Here is a 16,481-nt window from a genome sequence, read left to right as displayed (position 1 = left end):
CTGTTAAATGAAAATTTAAAACAATAACTCCTAGGAACCCAGGTACTCTGCCATCCACACAGGTTTCCTTGTCACTCTGCCTGCTCGAGTCCTATATTCATTCATGGCGACATCAGTCGTAGTTGGATCTAGATTATCAGTGTGTTCAGGGTTCATGCCTTCTCGGTGAGGCCTATCTGTTGTGGACAGGCTGTCTGTAGAAGATAGCAGTTGCTGAGGTAAGCTGCATGCTCTTGCTTTTGGTATCAGCAAGGATAAGTTGTTCAGCTTTTAATGACCATGTAAAGTCCCCTCCAAAAAGGAGTAAGTTTGGGATTCTTTTCCAGGATGCTTTTTCCAGTTGTGTAGCCGCTGCTGCATCTTCTGTCCTTCCTGTACTGGCATTCCATTCTCCTCTCTCCTGGCATCTCGTGTCTGGCACGCTCCCGTCCAGCTCATCTTTTCCTCCATCTGCTGGAATGCTGTCCTCAGGCCACTGAGATAAGGCCAGGGTTATGCTACACAATTACTTCAGTATAACTACGTTGCTCGGGGCTGTGAAAAATCCATACCCCTGAGGGACGTAGTTACACCGACCTCAACTCCCCATGTAGAAAGGGCTATGTTGGCAGGACAGCGTCTCCATGGACATAGCTCCCCACCTCCATTCGAAATATTTCAAGGTCAAATGAAAAAAGTTCGGAACCCCCTGGCTTAGAGCGTCTTCACCAGAAGCGCTACAGCAGCACAGCTGCGATGGTGCAGCTGCATTGATGCAAGTTTATAGTGTCGACCTGCCCTAAGACTCCAGTGTATCTCTGACCTGTACAGGTGCAGGGGGCCTGGCCTGGTCTTGCTGCTGAACATCAAGTCACTGGGAAGCCTGGGAAGAAGTGGCCCAGGGGGGACTAGGTATATTCCTATGGGAAGTTGGCGTGTTTTGGTTGGAGCCTCACTACTGTTAGGGCCCTGGGCTGGGACCCAGTGGAGCATGGTGGGCCCAAGTCCCCCTATTCCAGCCACCCTTTCCCCTCAGGTAGTGGCCCATTGGCTCTGGCTGCAAACCCTTACCCCCTTGTAGATAGGAGCAACTCTGCTGACTGTGGCCATTGGGGCACACAGCCCTGAGGGAGAGGGCAGCCATATCAACCTTACCATTAGGTTCTCTACCCAAGGGCAGCTGAATTGACTCTGACCACTAGGTTGTACAGTCCTGAAGGCAAAGGCAATTATATCAACTCTAGCCATTTGGCCTCACCACCCTGAGGCAGAGGGGGGCTCGGAGGATGGGATGCACTCACCCCACACTGGACGGGGTTCCCTCACCCCGTCACAAGTGACTTGATCACAGTCTATAAGTACCTATATTGGAAACGAACTGTCCAGCTGAGAAGGGTACAGTATGATCCACTGGCTGGAAGTTGAAGCTGTACAAATTCAGACTCTAAATAAGGCATACATTTGTAACAGTGAGAGTAATTAAGCATTGGAACAATTTTCCAAGCGGCGTGGTGGATTCTCCCTTGTTGGCAATTTTGGAATCAAGATTGGACGTTTTTCTAAAACATCTCCTTTCGGAATTGTTTCACGGCAGTTCGGTCTTGTGCGATTAGTCAGTCGGCAACCCTGCCCTATTGCATGTCTCAATGGGAACAGTGTTCCCTACACTTTCCGTGTCCAACACTGTTGAGTGCTCACTAACTGTAAAGCAAGTCAGGGCGCCACCCCCCACTGCCGTGTGCCCACTCTGCTCTTCCTAAATGAGGAATGTTGCCTGATGGTTGCATTAGCCATAGTGGTGCCGTGACGGATGTTTCTGGGAAGAGGAGGAAATTGTTTACATTCTTTGGTGCAATCTGGGTTATTTACAAAGTCCTGTTTCTCTGAACACAGTAGAAACAAGCAACAGCTGGCAGTTTCCTTGCTCTCAATTTCCAGAGTCTGCCTCTCCAGCCAGTCCTATGTCTCAAGGTGCTACGTTCCCTGTGTCACTAGAGATCAGATGCACAGGAACCTCCCTGAGTGTTTATTCCCTTGGGTGTTTGCAGGATCAGGCATCTTAGAAGTGGCTCCGCTCCGACTGGTGAACGGCCCGAGTCGCTGTGCTGGGAGAGTTGAGGTGCTTCACAACCAGCAGTGGGGAACCGTGTGTGATGACAGCTGGGGCTTGTCTGATGCTGAAGTCGTATGCAGGCAGCTGGGCTGTGGGATGGCGTTATCAGCACCACGTGGGGCTCACTTTGGACAAGGATCTGACCGTGTGTGGCTGGATGAGGTTCAGTGCACAGGGGCAGAAGCTGTCCTCACCGAATGCAAGGCTAAGCCTTGGGGAGAGCATGGCTGTAATCCCGGAGAAGATGCCAGTGTTGTGTGCTCAGGTAACACCCAGGGTGGTAGGAGAATCTGCTGCTGGAAGTGGGGTGGGGGATCTGCAGAGGGTGCTAACCCCTGGAAGTCAGCCTAGGTGTGGTGGTGTGTGTATGTGTGTGCGTTTCAGGTTTTGTGTGTGATTCTCTCTGTACCTGTTTGTGGCAGTGTCAGTGTTCCCTCCCCACTCTGAACTCTGGGCTACAGATGTGAGGACCCGCATGAAAGACGCCCTAAACTTATATTTTACCAGCTTTGGTTAAAAAATTCCCCAAGCCACAAATTCCTTTCCTTGTCCTTGGATGGTATTGCTGCCACCACCAAGTGATTTAATCAAAAATTCAGGGATGGGTCACTTGGAATCCCTATTCCCCCAAAATATCCCCCCAAGTCCCTTCATCCCCTTTCCTGGGGAGGCTTGAGAATAATATACCAATCAATTGCCTTTAATGTAAGTACAGACCAGACCCCTTATCTTTAGGACACTAAAATCAATCAGGTTCTTAAAAGAAGAACTTTATTATAAAGAAAATGTAAAAGAATCACACCTGCAAAATCAGGATGGAAGGTAACTTTACAGGGTAATAAAAGGATTTAAAACACAGAGGACTCCCCACTGGACTCAGCTTCGCAGTTACAAAAACAGAAATAAAACTACCTCTTAGCATAGGGAAAATTCACAAGCTAAAACAACAAATAACCTAACACATTTCCTTGCCTTACTTACAATTTTTGTAATGTTAGATGGTTCATTTCAGGTAGGTTTTCAGGAGATGTTGTACCTGCTTGGTCTCTCTGTCCATCTGGAGAGGGAACAAACAAAGAGAGCACAAACACACACACCCCATTTGAAAGTATCTTCTTTCCTTATTGGTCCTTCTGGTCAGGTGCCAACCTGACCAGAGCTTCTTATTTGAGCTTCTTAACCCCTTACAGGTAAAGTGATTCAGTATAGCTACTCAGGAGGAATTTTATGCTACTCTTTCCTTTATATTTATGACAGGCAGCGTTTGTGCAGGTGTGTGCGTGAAGGGGTGTGCACATGTCAGTCTACGAATATTTGCATACATGTGCGGCAGTGTGTGTGCATGTGGCAGTGTGTGTGTTTGAGGCAATGTGTGAGTGTGCACAGGGACATATGGGGGTTGTGCATGGGATTGTGTGTGTGTGTGTGTGTGTCTGTTTGTGTGGCATTGTGTTTAGGGGGGTGCAGTGTGTGTGTGTGTTTGTGAGTGTGTGTGCACACACACGGGTGGGGTGATATAGAAATGGCTCCTCTTTGCTCTGTGCAGAACCCCCCATTCCCCCACGTGCGGTGCTGTGTATCCGGGCGCCTGGCGGCTGGGAACAGCCTCTCATGCCCTGTGCTTTGTGTTTCAGATCGGGGCCAGCTGAGGCTGCGGCTGAGGAGTGGCCCAAGCCCCTGCTCCGGGCGAGTGGAGGTGCTGATTAATGACACCTGGGGTGCCGTGTGTGACGCCGGCTGGGGCCTGCCGGAGGCGGGGGTGGTGTGCAAGCAGCTGGGCTGTGGCACAGCACTGTCAGCCCCGGGGGTTGCTCAGTTCGGCCACGGGGCCGGCGATGTCTGGCTGGAGGGCTTGAGCTGCTCTGGCCAGGAGTCTTTCATCAGCGAGTGCCAGCTGAGCCGGCTGGGTCCCAGGCTGTGTGGCCGTGGCTCCGAGGCCAGCGTGGTGTGTGCTGGGCAGGCTGGTGAGTGCCCAGCGCCGTAGCCATGCCCATGTTCCTGCAGACACGGGGTGGGGGGGAATGACACCCTGGCCATGCCAGGGGGAGGCCGGTCTCCAGCTGGGCAGCGCCAGGGCTTCTGCCTACCACACTGAGGTTACTGGCTGTCCCAGTGGTTCCCACAGCCCTGCTCAGCCTGGGGCACCACTCCTGGGTCTCTGAGCAGCCTCCTCTGCCACGGGGCTCCCTCTCCTGCCAGCCCTGGCTCCGGTGCTGGAGGCTGCTACCCCTGCAGGCAGACCCAGAGCACAGATCTGGGGGATAGAGAGCCTGTGGGGCCTGGGGGAGGAGTCTGGGGGGCAGTGCTTGTTGGAGCAGCCTGGGAGGGGCCTCTGGGAGCTGATGCCCCCAACCCCCTCTCTAACCCCCCCCCCCAATCCTTGGGCTAGGAATGGTCCCTGGGAGCAGTAGTCAGAGCCTCCTCCAGCCCCACATGCATGACCTGTGTTCAGGCTGGAGTCTGAGCTGGGACCCGTGAGCCACCACCAGCCCAGGGCCCTGCACAGCTCCACATGCCGTGCTCCTCCTCGGGGTCTGTGGCAGGGGGACGGGGTCAGCGACCAAGGTGCTGAAGGGAATGGACTCAGCTCTGCATGGGGCTGTGGGATTGGGCAGGGAGGTGGCCGCAGGGTGGGCTGCGGAGTGGGGGTCAGAATTGGCCCCATAGGGACTATAGGGCAGGGGAGGGAGTCAGCCATGGGCAGTGGCGGATTATACAATGGGCCTTCTGGGGTCCATGCCCAGGGGCCCCAGCCAATTGGGGGCCTGGAAAAATGGGGGCCCCACCCCCAGCAGAAATCCTCTGTGGGGCAACAGAAGCCCAGAGCCCTAGCAGAAGCTCCAGGTGAATTCAATCCCTGGCAGAAGCACCGGTCAAGCGGGCGGGACGGGGGAAGCCCCAGCTTGGATGACCAGGTGTTCAGTTTTTTACTGGAACATCTGGTCCAAAAGGGATCCTGGTGGCTACGGTCAGCACTGCTGACCGGGCCATTGACTGTCCGGTTGGCATCGCCATACAGCTGGGCTGGCAGGCTCTTTGCGGCTCCCAGGAAGCAGCTGGCATGCCCCCTCTCCAGCTCCTACATGTAGGGCAGCCAGGGGGCTCCATACACTACCCCTGCACCAAGCACCACCTCCGCAGCTCCCATTGTCCAGGAACCACAGGCAACGGCAGGTGTGAGAGTGGTGCCTGTGGGCCAGGCAGCATGCAGAGCCTTCTGGCTACACCTCTGTGTAGGAGCTGGAAGGGGGACATGCTGCTGCTTCCAGGAGCAGCTTGAGGAAAGTGCCACCCAGAGCCTGCACCCTGCCCCCCTCTGAGCCCCAACCCCTCGCCCCAGCCCCAGCCCTGATCCCCCTCCTGCCCTCCGAACCCCTCGATCCCAGCCTAGAGCACCCTCCTGCACCCCAACCCCCTCATCCCCAGCCTCACCCCAGAACCTGCACCCCCAGCCAGAGCCCTCACATCCCCCATCCCCCATCCCCCAATCCCCTGCCCCCGCGCAGAGCTCTCTCCCATCCTCTGCAGCCCCACCCCAGAGCCCACACCCCCAGCTGGAGCCCGCACCCCTTCCCACACCCCAACCCCCTGCCCCAGCCCAGAGCCTCCACCTGTACCCTAAATCCCTCATGCCTGGCCACACATCAGAGTCTGCACCCCCAGCAAGAGCCCATACCCCCTCCCCAGCACCCCAGTCCCCTGAGCCAGCCCGGTAAAAATGAATGAGTGAGTGAGGGTGGGGAGAGCGAGCGACTGGGCAGGGGAGGGAATGAAGTGAGCAGGGGCAGGGCACCCGGGTAAGGGGTGGGGCATGGGCAGGGCCTCAGAGGAGGAGCAGAGCAGGGGGCGGGGCAAGGGTGTTTGGTTTCGTGCGAGTAGAAAGTTGGCAACCGCTGTGGCCCCGGGACTGGAAGAGTGCTCACTCCCCACTGCAGCCCTGGGATTGTGGCAGGGGGGACAGAGCTTCTCTGGCCTTGGGGCTGCAGTGGGGGGGCACAGAAAGGAGCAAATGGATTGTGGGCATGCAGTTCGGGGATGGAATGGGTCAGGACTCTCGGTGGAACAAGGGCAGGCCTTTCGTGGAAGAGGCAGAACAGGATGGGGCCCTGGGCGGGGTTGCAGGTGGAAGGGGTAGGGAGGGGCCCCCACTTGCTCTGGCCCAGGGCCCCAGGAAACCTAAATCTGCCTCTGGCTGGGGGGGGAGACTGGGGGGTAGGGTGACCATATTTCCCAAAGAGAAAATGGAACACCACATGGGGCTAGCCCAAGCACTTCTTCCCCCCACTGTGCAGGGCTGGTCCAAGCCACTCACCCGAGTCCTGCCTGCCCCCTCATGCCAGGCTGGCGTGGTGTCGCTACTCACCCAAGCCCTGCCTGCCCCCCACCCGACCCCTGCCTCTCCCCCTGCACGGAGCTGGCATTGCCACCTGCTCCTCCAATGTTCCTCTGCACCCCACTTTTTGACAAATGCCCATGCTTGCCAAAAAATTCAGGACGGCTGGGACAGGGCTTAAAAAAGGGACTGTCCTGGACAAAACGGGATGTATGGTCACCCATAGAGGTTATGGGGCAGAGGAGGAGTCAGCCTTGGCAGGGGCCTGTGGGTGGGGAGGGAGTCGGTCTCAGGGGCTATTGGGCAGAGATGGGGCACAGTTCATTGCCTGGCTCTCTCCCCAGGCCCTGGGCTACTCTGCTCTGTGCTCCTCGGCCTGGGTGCTGTTGTGGTGCTGATCTGTGCGGTCCTGCTCTGCTGGAGGATGCGTCGGGACAGAGCCGCTGGGAACCCCCAAGGTAAGAACCCTGAACCCCGAGCACAGCGCTGCAAGGCAGGGCGCCCCGTGTGATGAACTGGGACTGTTCTTAAGGTAGTCTTTGACTGCTGAGTGGGGAGTGTTGGCTGGGAAGGCAGGGGAGTGTGGCTAGGATGGTCTGCATTGGGGGGATGGGAGACTGGCCTTGAGGGAGAATACCTGAGCATGTAACGTGAGAACCCAGGAAGGGGTTAGAGACCAGGTGACACCTTTGCCTGGGACACTGAACAAAGGTTGGGGGAGGGGAAGCAGGGAGAGAGGGAGTGGCAGGAGCTGGCTGGTGGAATGGCTGGGAGGAAGCTAATTGCCCAGCTGGAGGAGAGGGATCGCTTGGATGAACCGAGCCCTGTCCCTGAGAGAAGCCGCCCGGCGGATGCAGCGTGGGCCCCAAGGCCTGACATGGCTGGGAGGGGTCAGACTGCTGCCAAGGACATCCCGAGACCCTGCCTACCTATACCTAGGGGAGGGGTTGGGGTAAACCCAGCGAATACCAAGGGCAACCCAACCCTGGCGGCCAGCAGGGGATCGTCCTGGTGGAGCTCCCCATCCTTGGAACGGAGGCGGCTGGAATATGAATGGGAGATGAGACGGGAAGAGCTTGAGTTAAGGAAGCAAGAACTGAAGCAGGAGCGGGAGGAGAAGGAGAAACAGCGTCAGCATGAGGAGAAACAGCGTCAGCATGAGCAGGAAGAACGTGAAAAGCAGCGGGAGGAGAAGGAGAAACAGCGTCAGCATGGGCTGGAACTGGCCAGGCTGAGGAGCAGTGGGGCCCCAGCTGCGGTGAGTGAGGGGGGACCCAAGACTGCAAAGAGCTTTGATAAGTGCTTCCTGGCCCAGCGTAAGGAGGGGGAGGACATGGACACCTTCTTGACAGCCTTTCAGAATACCTGCGAGCTGCTCCAGGTTGACCCTGCAGACAGGCTCCAATTTCTCATTCCCTCACTGGACTCCACAGTCAGGGAGGTGTACAGCCGACTGAAAGGGGTGGAGACAGGGGACTACGAACTGTTTAAAAAGGCCCTGCTCCGTGAGTTTGGGCTGACTCTTGAGATGTACCGAAAAAGGATCCGGAGTCAGCGTAAAACCCGTGAGGTCAGATACCTACAACTAACCAACCGGATGCAGAGGTATACCCGCAAGTGGACAGCTGGGGCCCAACCTAAAGAAGACCTGCTTGACCTGTTCGTACTGGAGCACCTGTATGAGCAGTGCCCATCCGACCTGAGGCAACGATTGATGGACCAAAAACCAGAAAACCGGCAGCACACAGGCCAGCTGGCCGACGAGTTTGTGAACAGTCGGGCAGGGGATGACAGAGAGGAGTCCCAAAGGAACAGGCCCACCACAACGCAGCGAGAGAGTCACGAGGGGACCTCCCAGCAGGGAAATATGGAGAACCCCCACCAAAGGGGAACATCCAGCATCAGGTCCATCCGACCCACTCGAGGGGACCCACGGGACATGGGCTGCTATCACTGTGGCCAGAGAGGCCACATACTGACCCACTGCCCCAAGCTCAGGGACAGACTGAGCAGACCGAACCCACAGAGGGTCAACTTGATAGAGACCCAGCTGGACAAGAGGAAGACGGCCCAGGCAAGCGGGGCGGACAGCTTCCCAACGGCTCAGGAGGGAGGAGTACCCCAGGCCAGCTCCTCTTGGGGGCTGGATGCTCCGGACACCAGGTTTTCCATTTACAGGGTGGACGCGGGGCACTCCCTGCAGAGCGAGTGCCTTGTTCCCCTGGAGGTGGATGGGAGGAAGGTCAATGGATACTGGGACATGGGCGCTGAGGTGACGCTGGCCCTGCCCGAGGAGGTAGCTCGAGATCAGGTGATGCCCAACACCTATCTAATCCTGATGGAGGTGGGCGGGACCCCATTCAAGGTGCCTGTGGCAAGGGTACCCCTGAAGTGGGGTCCAAGGAGGGCCACAAGGAAGTGGGGGTGCACAACCATTTGCCCACTGAGGTGTTAATGGGGGGGACCTGGAGGACTGGCCAAGCAACTCCCAGGGTGTCCTGGTTATGACCCGTAGCCAGAGCCGGCAAGGGGCACTGCACCCTGACAACAGGAAGGGTGCCTTGCCTGAAGCGCAGGACCCTAACCTGTTGGGGAGGGAATGCCCAGGGACACGGCTCAGGGAGGCTGCGGCTTCAGACCCAGCCAGCAGGAGGGAGCAGGTGACCATCCCTGTCCCAGCTGCTGAGTTCTGGGCCGAGTTACAGAAAGATCCCTCCTCGCGGAAGATAAGGGACCTGGCCAACCTCAGTGAGGTACAGACCATGGGGAGCGGTGGTCAGAAAAGGTTCCTGTGGGAGAAGGGGTCCCTGTACTGAGAATGGGCTCCCCCAAGGAAAATGGAGCCAGGGGGGATCAGGAGGCAGCTGGTGGTACCCCAGAAAGTATCGCCACCAGCTGCTGTACCGGGCCCATGACATCCCCCTCTCAGGGCACCAGGGAACCTGGCGCACCCAGCAGAGACTGCTACGGAACTTTTATTGGCCTGGGGTCTTTATTACTGTCTGACAGTACGGCCGATCCTGTGACCCCTGTCAGAGGGGGAGGAAGGCCTGGGACAAGGGGAAAACAGCTTTAGGACCCTTGCCCATCATAGAGGAGCCTTTCCAGAGGGTGGCCAAGGTTAAAAGGGGGGCTCTGAACCAAGAGAACCCGAATCACAGACCTCCAGACTGGAACGCTGGGAGAAGACCCCAGCCCAGTTGGAACCCCAGGGGCATTGGGGTGGGAAAAGGGCACAGGCCGCATAAGCCTTCCCACATGCGAACTACGAGTGTCATCGAGCACCCCCGACCTATAGGGGGGCGTGAAACTGGAAGGGCCTGGTGTAATTCTCACCAAGGAATGGGAGGGATGTTGGGGGTTCCGTGGGAACGTGGGTAGGTTCGAACTTCCCCAGGTCACTGGCTGAAGTGACTTCACTCAGTTCGGTCTCGAAGGGGGAGTGATGTGATGAACTGGGACTGTTCTTAATGTAGTCTTTGAATACTGAGTGGGGAGTGTTGGCTGGGAAGGCAGGGGAGTGTGGCTAGGATGGTCTGCATTGGGGGATGGGAGACTGGCCTTGAGGGAGAATACCTGAGCATGTAACGTGAGAATCCAGGAAGGGGTTAGAGGCCTGGTGACACCTTTGCCCAGGAGACTGAACAAAGGCTGTGGGAGGGGTCGCTGAAGAGGAAGTTTCAGGAGCTGGCTGGTGGAATGGCTGGGAGGGAGACAGGGCTCTGACCTCCTATGGGGGCTGTGGGGCCCTGGGACCCCAAGATGGACCTAACTGAGGGGGTCCTGTTGTCTGTGCCTGCAAGACCTGTCTTGGACTGTGTTCCTGTCGTCTAAATAAACCTTCTGCTTTACTGGCTGGCTGAGAGTCATGGTGAATCGCAGGAGCCTGGGACAAGGGCTGCCCTGCCATCCTGACCCAGGAATCCAGCCCCAGCTGGAGCCCAATATCCCTGAGCTGCAGCCCAGTGCCCCGTCCATGCCCTGCGCTGCCTCCCTGCATGGGAACCTTCTGCTCTCAGAGCTACTGGGGTCTCTGCTCTAACTGACATGCACAGGCCCACTGTCCTGGCCTGTGGGTGCCCTGTCCCTACAGCCCTGCCCTGGCAGTGGGGTCCCATTCACAAAGCACCCTGGGATGCTGGGTGAGGGTGGGCTGGGGGTGGCTAGGGTTGCCAGGCATCCGTTTTTTGACTGGAACGCCCGGTTGAAAAGGGACTGGGGTGGCACAGGTCAGTACCGCTGACTAGGCCGTTAAAAGTCCGATTGGTGATGCACCAGGGCTAAGGCAGGCTCCCTCCCTGCCCTGGATCTGCACAGCTCCCTGGAAGTGGCCCCCATGTCCCTGCGACCCCTAAGCTCAGGGGTGATAAGGGAAGCTCCGCATGCTGCTCCTGCCCCCAGTGCCAGCTCCGCAGCTCTCATTGGCCAGGAACCAAGCTCTGTGGGAGATGTGGGGGCAGTGCCTGCTGGTGCAGGACAGCATGCATGGTGCAGAGCCCCCTGGTGGCTGTGCCTTTGCCTCAGGGCCAAACGTGCCTTTGCCTCAGGGCCAAACATGCCGGCCGCTTCCAGGATTAGCGCGGAGCCAGGAGAGGCAGGGAGCCCGCCTTAAGCCCGCTGTGCTGCCAACCAGGAGCTGCCTGAGGTAAGCGCTGCCTGGCCAGAGCCTGCACCCTGAACCCCCTGCCCCAGGTCAAAACCCCATCCCGCAACCTCTCTCCCCGAGCCTGCACCCACACCCCAACCCCCCGCCCCAGGTCGGAACACTCTCCTGCACCCTAACTCCCTCCCAGACCCCACACCTCCACTCGCACCTCAACCCCCGCCCCAGGTCAAAAACCCCTTCCTGCACCCTAACTCCCTCCCAGACCCCGCAGCCCCACCCGCACCCCAACCCCCTGCCCCAGCCCCGTGAAAGTGAGTGAAGGTGGGAGAGAGCAAGTGATGAAGGGAGGGGGGCTGGAGGGAGGAGGGTGGGGCCTCAGAGAAGGGGCAGGTGTGGGGCCTCGGGGCAGGGGGTCGGGGAAGGGTGTTCAATTTTGTGCAATTAGAAAGTTGGCAACCCTAGCCTGGGCACTTCACTCTGTCCTCTTGCTTGCAGGCTATGTGCACCTGGAGGAGCTGGGGGCTCCAGGGGCCCCGGCCCAGCCCCATGGAGCAGCAAGTCCAGAGCCCCCCGAGGAACCCAACAGCGAGATGACCCAGCTGATGAGGGAAAACGTGGTGCTGTGAGAGCCGCATGCCAGCTGGGCTGGGCTGGGCTCAGCCTGCAGTGAGACATGGGCCGGTGGGATGGTGCACAGAGCAGCCCCAGAGCTGCCAGCTGCCTGGGCTGTGGGAACTCTGCTGGGGCTCATCTGGGGGCTGGGGCTGCTGGCTGGAGGTCTCAGCTCCCCCATTACCCTCCCAAGCTGCCTTGGAAGGCTCCCCTGCTCCATCCCACCCTCCCAGCTTTCCCTGGTGCAGCTCCCATGCCCATCCCTGAGCAGCCTGTGCCCAGCCAAGCAGATGGCATGTGATGTGCCCTGCAGAACCGTTGTCAGGTCCACAGGGACAGCTGGTTCCTTCCCCACAAAGCAACAAGCCCACATGCAGATGAGCTATGGGGAGAGACTGACCACGGGTGTCTGTCTGTGCCCGATGTGCCAGGCGCTGTCTGTTTGTGCCCGATGCCCCCTGAGCTCGGGGTGCCAGGCCCTGTCTGTCTGTCTGTGCCCAATGTGCCAGGCTCTGTTTGTCTGTGTCTGATGCCCCCTGAGCTCGGGGAGCCAGGCCCTGTCTGTCTGTGCACAACGCACTTTGAGCTTGGGGTGCTAGACCCCGTCTGTCTGTCTGTGCACAATGCACTCTGAGCTTGGGGTGCTAGACCCCGTCTGTCTGTCTGTGCACAACGCACTTTGAGCTTGGGGTGCTAGACCCCGTCTGTCTGTCTGTGCACAACGCACTTTGAGCTCGGGGCACCAGGCCCACCAGTCTGTGCAGCAGCCAGCCCGGGTCCCCAGTAAATGATCATGATTGTTCCTAGTATGTCGATAAGGTGCAGAACTAAGTGCAGCTGCATGATGGTGTGTTGCTTATTGGAAAGGAATGGGCCGTGATTACAGATACAGAGAGCTCCCCTCTAACCTTCCCACCAGCACCCTGCCATAATAGTACACAGCTAGACTCAGGGACAGCAGCTGTGTCCAGACACGAGCCCTGTTGTGCATTTCATCCCTAAATGATCAGGATGGTCCCTTCTGGCCTTAAAGTCTAAAGCTCTATGGAATTGTGTGTATAATGATAATGTAGCACTGTCAGCAACTCCATCCTCTTCCATCCCTGGGGGGTGAAATTAAGAGAGCCCTGCATGGATACAAAATTTGTATCCACATCCAAGCCACAATCTGCAAAAATGATCCACGGATATCTGTGGCTATAAAGCAGATATCCGCAAGCGTGCAGGGCTCTAGAAATTAGATACTTCCATCTTTCCACAAGAGGCCAACACTTGTGAGATACTTTCTTAGCGGACACGTCCAAAGTCCATTGGCCTCTCGCTAGGTAGGGTTACCATAGCTCAGGTTCCCCCAAAGAGGACACTATTGTGGGGAAAGGGGGGGATCTAGGGGGTGCTGGTGGGGATGTTTGGGGGTACTGGAGGGGTGTGTGTGTACTGGGAAGGATACCCAGGGGAATGTTGGAGAGGGTACTGCAGCCTCCCTCTTGAGATGGGGGGCAGTGAAACTCCCTGTCATGGTGGCAGGGTGGCTGGCGCAGACCCGGGACACAGCACCAACTGTTAGTCACCGCTTTCCTGCAAGCCTCTCCCCCTCCCCAAGACTATGTGGGTGGGATCCAGGGGCACCAGAAGCTTCCTAACAGTGAGGGGGCCACCGGCGACTGAACAGTGGCCACCCCCATGCCCCTGCCCTCACACCGCCCCTTCTCCCAGAGCCCCTACCCACGCACAGCCCCTTCTCCCAGAGCCCCTGCCCTCACACCGCCCCTTCTCCCAATGCCCACACACAGCCCCTTCTCCCAGAGCCCCTGCCATAGTACCGTCTCTTCTCCCAGAGCCCCTGCCCTCACACAGCCCCTTCTCCCAGACCCCTGCCCTTGCATCGCCCCTTCTCCCAGAGCTTCTGCCCTCAACCAGCCCCTTCCCCCAGACCCCTGCCCTCGCACAGCCCCTTCTCCCACAGCCCCTGTCCTCGCACCGCCCCTTCCACTAGAGCTCCTGCCCTCGCACAGCCCCTTCCCCCAGACCCCTGCCCTTGCAGAGCCCCTTCCTCCCTCGCACTGCTCCTTGTCCCAGAGCCCGTCCCCTCATACCACCTCTTCTCCCAGAGCCCCTGCCCTCACACAGCCCCTTCCCCCAAACACCTGCCGGACCTTAAAAACCTCCAAGGAAGGAGACTCCACCACCTCCCTAGGTAACGCATTCCAGTGTTTCACCACGCTCCTAGTGAAATAGTGTTTCCTAATATCCAACCTAGACCTCCCCCAGTGCAACTTGAGACCATTGCTCCTTGTTCTGTCATCTGCCACCACTGAGAACAGCCGAGCTCCATCCTCTTTGGAACCCCCCTTCAGGTAGTTGAAAGCAGCTATCAAATCCCCCCTCATTCTTCTCTGCTGCAGACTAAACAATCCCAGTTCCCTCAGCCTCTCCTCATAAGTCATGTGCTCCAGCCCCCTAATCATTATTGTTGCCCTCCGCTGGACTCTTTCCAATTTTTCCACATCCTTCTTGTAGTGTGGGGCCCAAAACTGGAGAGTGCAGTAGGGAAAGCGCTCCAGTCTGTCCACACTGACAGCTGCAAGCACACTGATGTGGCCACATTTGCAGCGCTTGAAGCGGCATTGGGAGTGATGCATTATGGGCAGCTATCCCACAGACCACCTCTTCCCATTCTGGCACTGTGGCTTACGGGGCATTCTGGGTCCTGTCCCAGTGCCTCATGATGCATTGGTTCGCATCCCAGCAATCCCTGTGCTTCGTCCACATTTGGCTCCATCTTTCAATGTTTTATGTGCAGTGTGCTCTGTCTTCCCTTTTGGTCTGCGGGAATGGAGATCGAACTGCTGAGGAACATGCTGATGAGTCTCACCAGCACATCACATTTGGCAGTCGAGTTACTCCTTAAGATCCAAACTGACAGTGAGGAGTCCGACGATGAAGTCATCTCGTGTAACGCATATGACACGTGTTTGCTTGTGGCATTCACGGACATGCTCACCACCATGGAATGCTGCTTTTGGGCTCGGGAAACAAGCACTGAGTGGTGGGATCACATCATCATGCAAGTCTGGGATGACAAGCAGTGGCTGCAGAACTTTTGGAGGAGAAAAGCCACTTTCATGGGACTGTGTGAGGAGCTCGCCCAACCCTGCATCGCAAGGATACCAGATTGAGAGCTGTGAAGAAATGGGAGGCTATTGCAATCTGGAAGCTGGCAACTCCAGACAGCTACCGATCGGTTGCTAACCAGTTTGGAGTGGGAAAGTCTATCATCGGAATCGTGTTGATGCAAGTTTGCAGGGCCATTAATCGCATCCTGCTAATAAGAACCATGACTCTGGGTAATGTGCAAGACATTGTGGTTTGCTTTGCACAAATGGGTTTCCCTAACTGTGGAGGGGCAATAGATGGGAGGCATATTCCAATTCTGGCACCAGCCTACCTAGCCTCCGAGTACATTACTTGGAAGGAGTATTTCTCTATGGTTCTCGAGGTGCCTGTGGATCACCGTGGGCATTTCATTGACATTAACGCAGGCTGGCCCGGAAAGGTGCATGATGCACACATCTTTCAGAACGCTGGCCTGTTCAGGAAGCTGCAAGCTGGGACTTTTTTCCCAGACCAGAAGATCACCGTAGGGGAAGTCAAAATGATCATTGTGATCCTGGGAGACCCCGCTTACCCTTTAATGCTGTGGTTCATGAAACCCTACAGAGGGAGCCTTGACAGCAGCAAGGAGCGGTTCAACAACAGGCTGAGCCGGTGCAGAATGACTATGGAGTGTGCTTTTGGCCATTTAAAGGGCCGCTGGTGCTCTCTGTATAGGAAGCTGGACTTGGCCGATGACAGTATCCCCGCAATTATATCCATGTACTGTACCCTCCATAACATTTGTGAAGGGAAGGGTGAAAGCTCCACTCAGGCATGGAACTCGGAGGTTCAACACCTGGAGGCTGAATTTGAACAGCCAGAGAGCAGGGCTATTAGAGGGTCCCAGCGCAGTGCTGCAAGGACGAGGGATGCCTTGAGGGAGCAATTTGAGGCTGAAAGCCACCAGTAATGTCTGGTGCACTGCACGAGAGTGAAGTGCAGAGGTTCCAATGTTAGTAGAAATCTGTGTTTGTGACGCTGACTTGCAGTGTCTGTTACTTTCCTGGGCTAAGGTATCTTTTACTTTATGCAACTAAAAAGTATGTTTTCAAAGCCAAAAAATCCATTTATTGAAAAGAAAATTCATTTATTGAGAAAAAAACACAACTGCTTGGGAAACAGAAAGGGCCAGGGGGTGGGGTGGGGAACGGTACAATCACAGACTTGCGTATGTCCTGTTATCATACTCAGCCTTCCTGTCTGGAGTGCTGTGCAATGAGTGCTGCACTTCAGGCTGGCTATACTGCATGGTGATGGGGGTTGAGTGCAGTTGATAAGGGTCGTAGTTTTCGGGGCTGGGTGGTAAAGCTACAGCTGTTGGAGGCAGCTGGGGGCGGTAAGAACCCGGATGTTGGGGAAAGTGGGTTGGAGGTGACATGAGGGCACAAGGGAAAGAGTTTTGGGACAAGGGCTGCAGGGGGGGGGAGCATGGTAGTGCACCACATGCATGGCTATGAGCGCCTGAATAGAGTCCGCTTGCTGCTCCATGATGCTTATCAGCCTATCCGTGCTTTGCTGCCAGAGCACCGTGTTTTTCTGCCAGTGCTCCTCATTCTGGTGGCGGATCCTCCTTTCACTCTCCCTCCGCTCCTGCACCTTTAGATTCTCATTAAGTGACTGCTGCATTACTTCATGCAGAATGTCTTCTTTGCTTCTATGTGGCCTCTTCCTGATTCTTTGCA

The 16,481-nt window shown here is 56.9% G+C and overlaps 1 protein-coding gene across 7 annotated transcripts in view; it reads left to right on the top strand.

Moving 5' to 3' along the window:
* Positions 1-15,842, top strand: part of LOC128826657 (deleted in malignant brain tumors 1 protein-like) — a 222,448-nt gene extending 206,606 nt beyond the window's left edge. For 4 of the 7 annotated variants that reach the window (XM_054010066.1, XM_054010069.1, XM_054010064.1 and 1 more), the window contains 4 exons: positions 2,028-2,357; positions 3,727-4,056; positions 6,770-6,883; positions 11,527-13,013. In XM_054010066.1, coding sequence (XP_053866041.1) covers positions 2,028-2,357; positions 3,727-4,056; positions 6,770-6,883; positions 11,527-11,657 — 905 coding nt within the window. In that variant the 3' untranslated portion in view covers positions 11,658-13,013. Of the gene's footprint in view, positions 1-2,027; positions 2,358-3,726; positions 4,057-6,769; positions 6,884-7,364; positions 10,952-10,972; positions 11,071-11,526; positions 13,014-14,446 lie in introns of those variants that run through there. The other 3 variants (XM_054010065.1, XM_054010067.1, XM_054010068.1) reach the window with 3 other exon arrangements.
* Positions 15,843-16,481: the final 639 nt, after the last annotated feature.

The sequence above is a fragment of the Malaclemys terrapin genome, chromosome 20, assembly GCF_027887155.1.
Source record: "Malaclemys terrapin pileata isolate rMalTer1 chromosome 20, rMalTer1.hap1, whole genome shotgun sequence".
Lineage (NCBI taxonomy): Eukaryota > Metazoa > Chordata > Testudines > Emydidae > Malaclemys > Malaclemys terrapin.
Note: the sequence above shows the minus strand (reverse complement) of the source record. Positions and strands in the feature narration are given on the sequence as shown.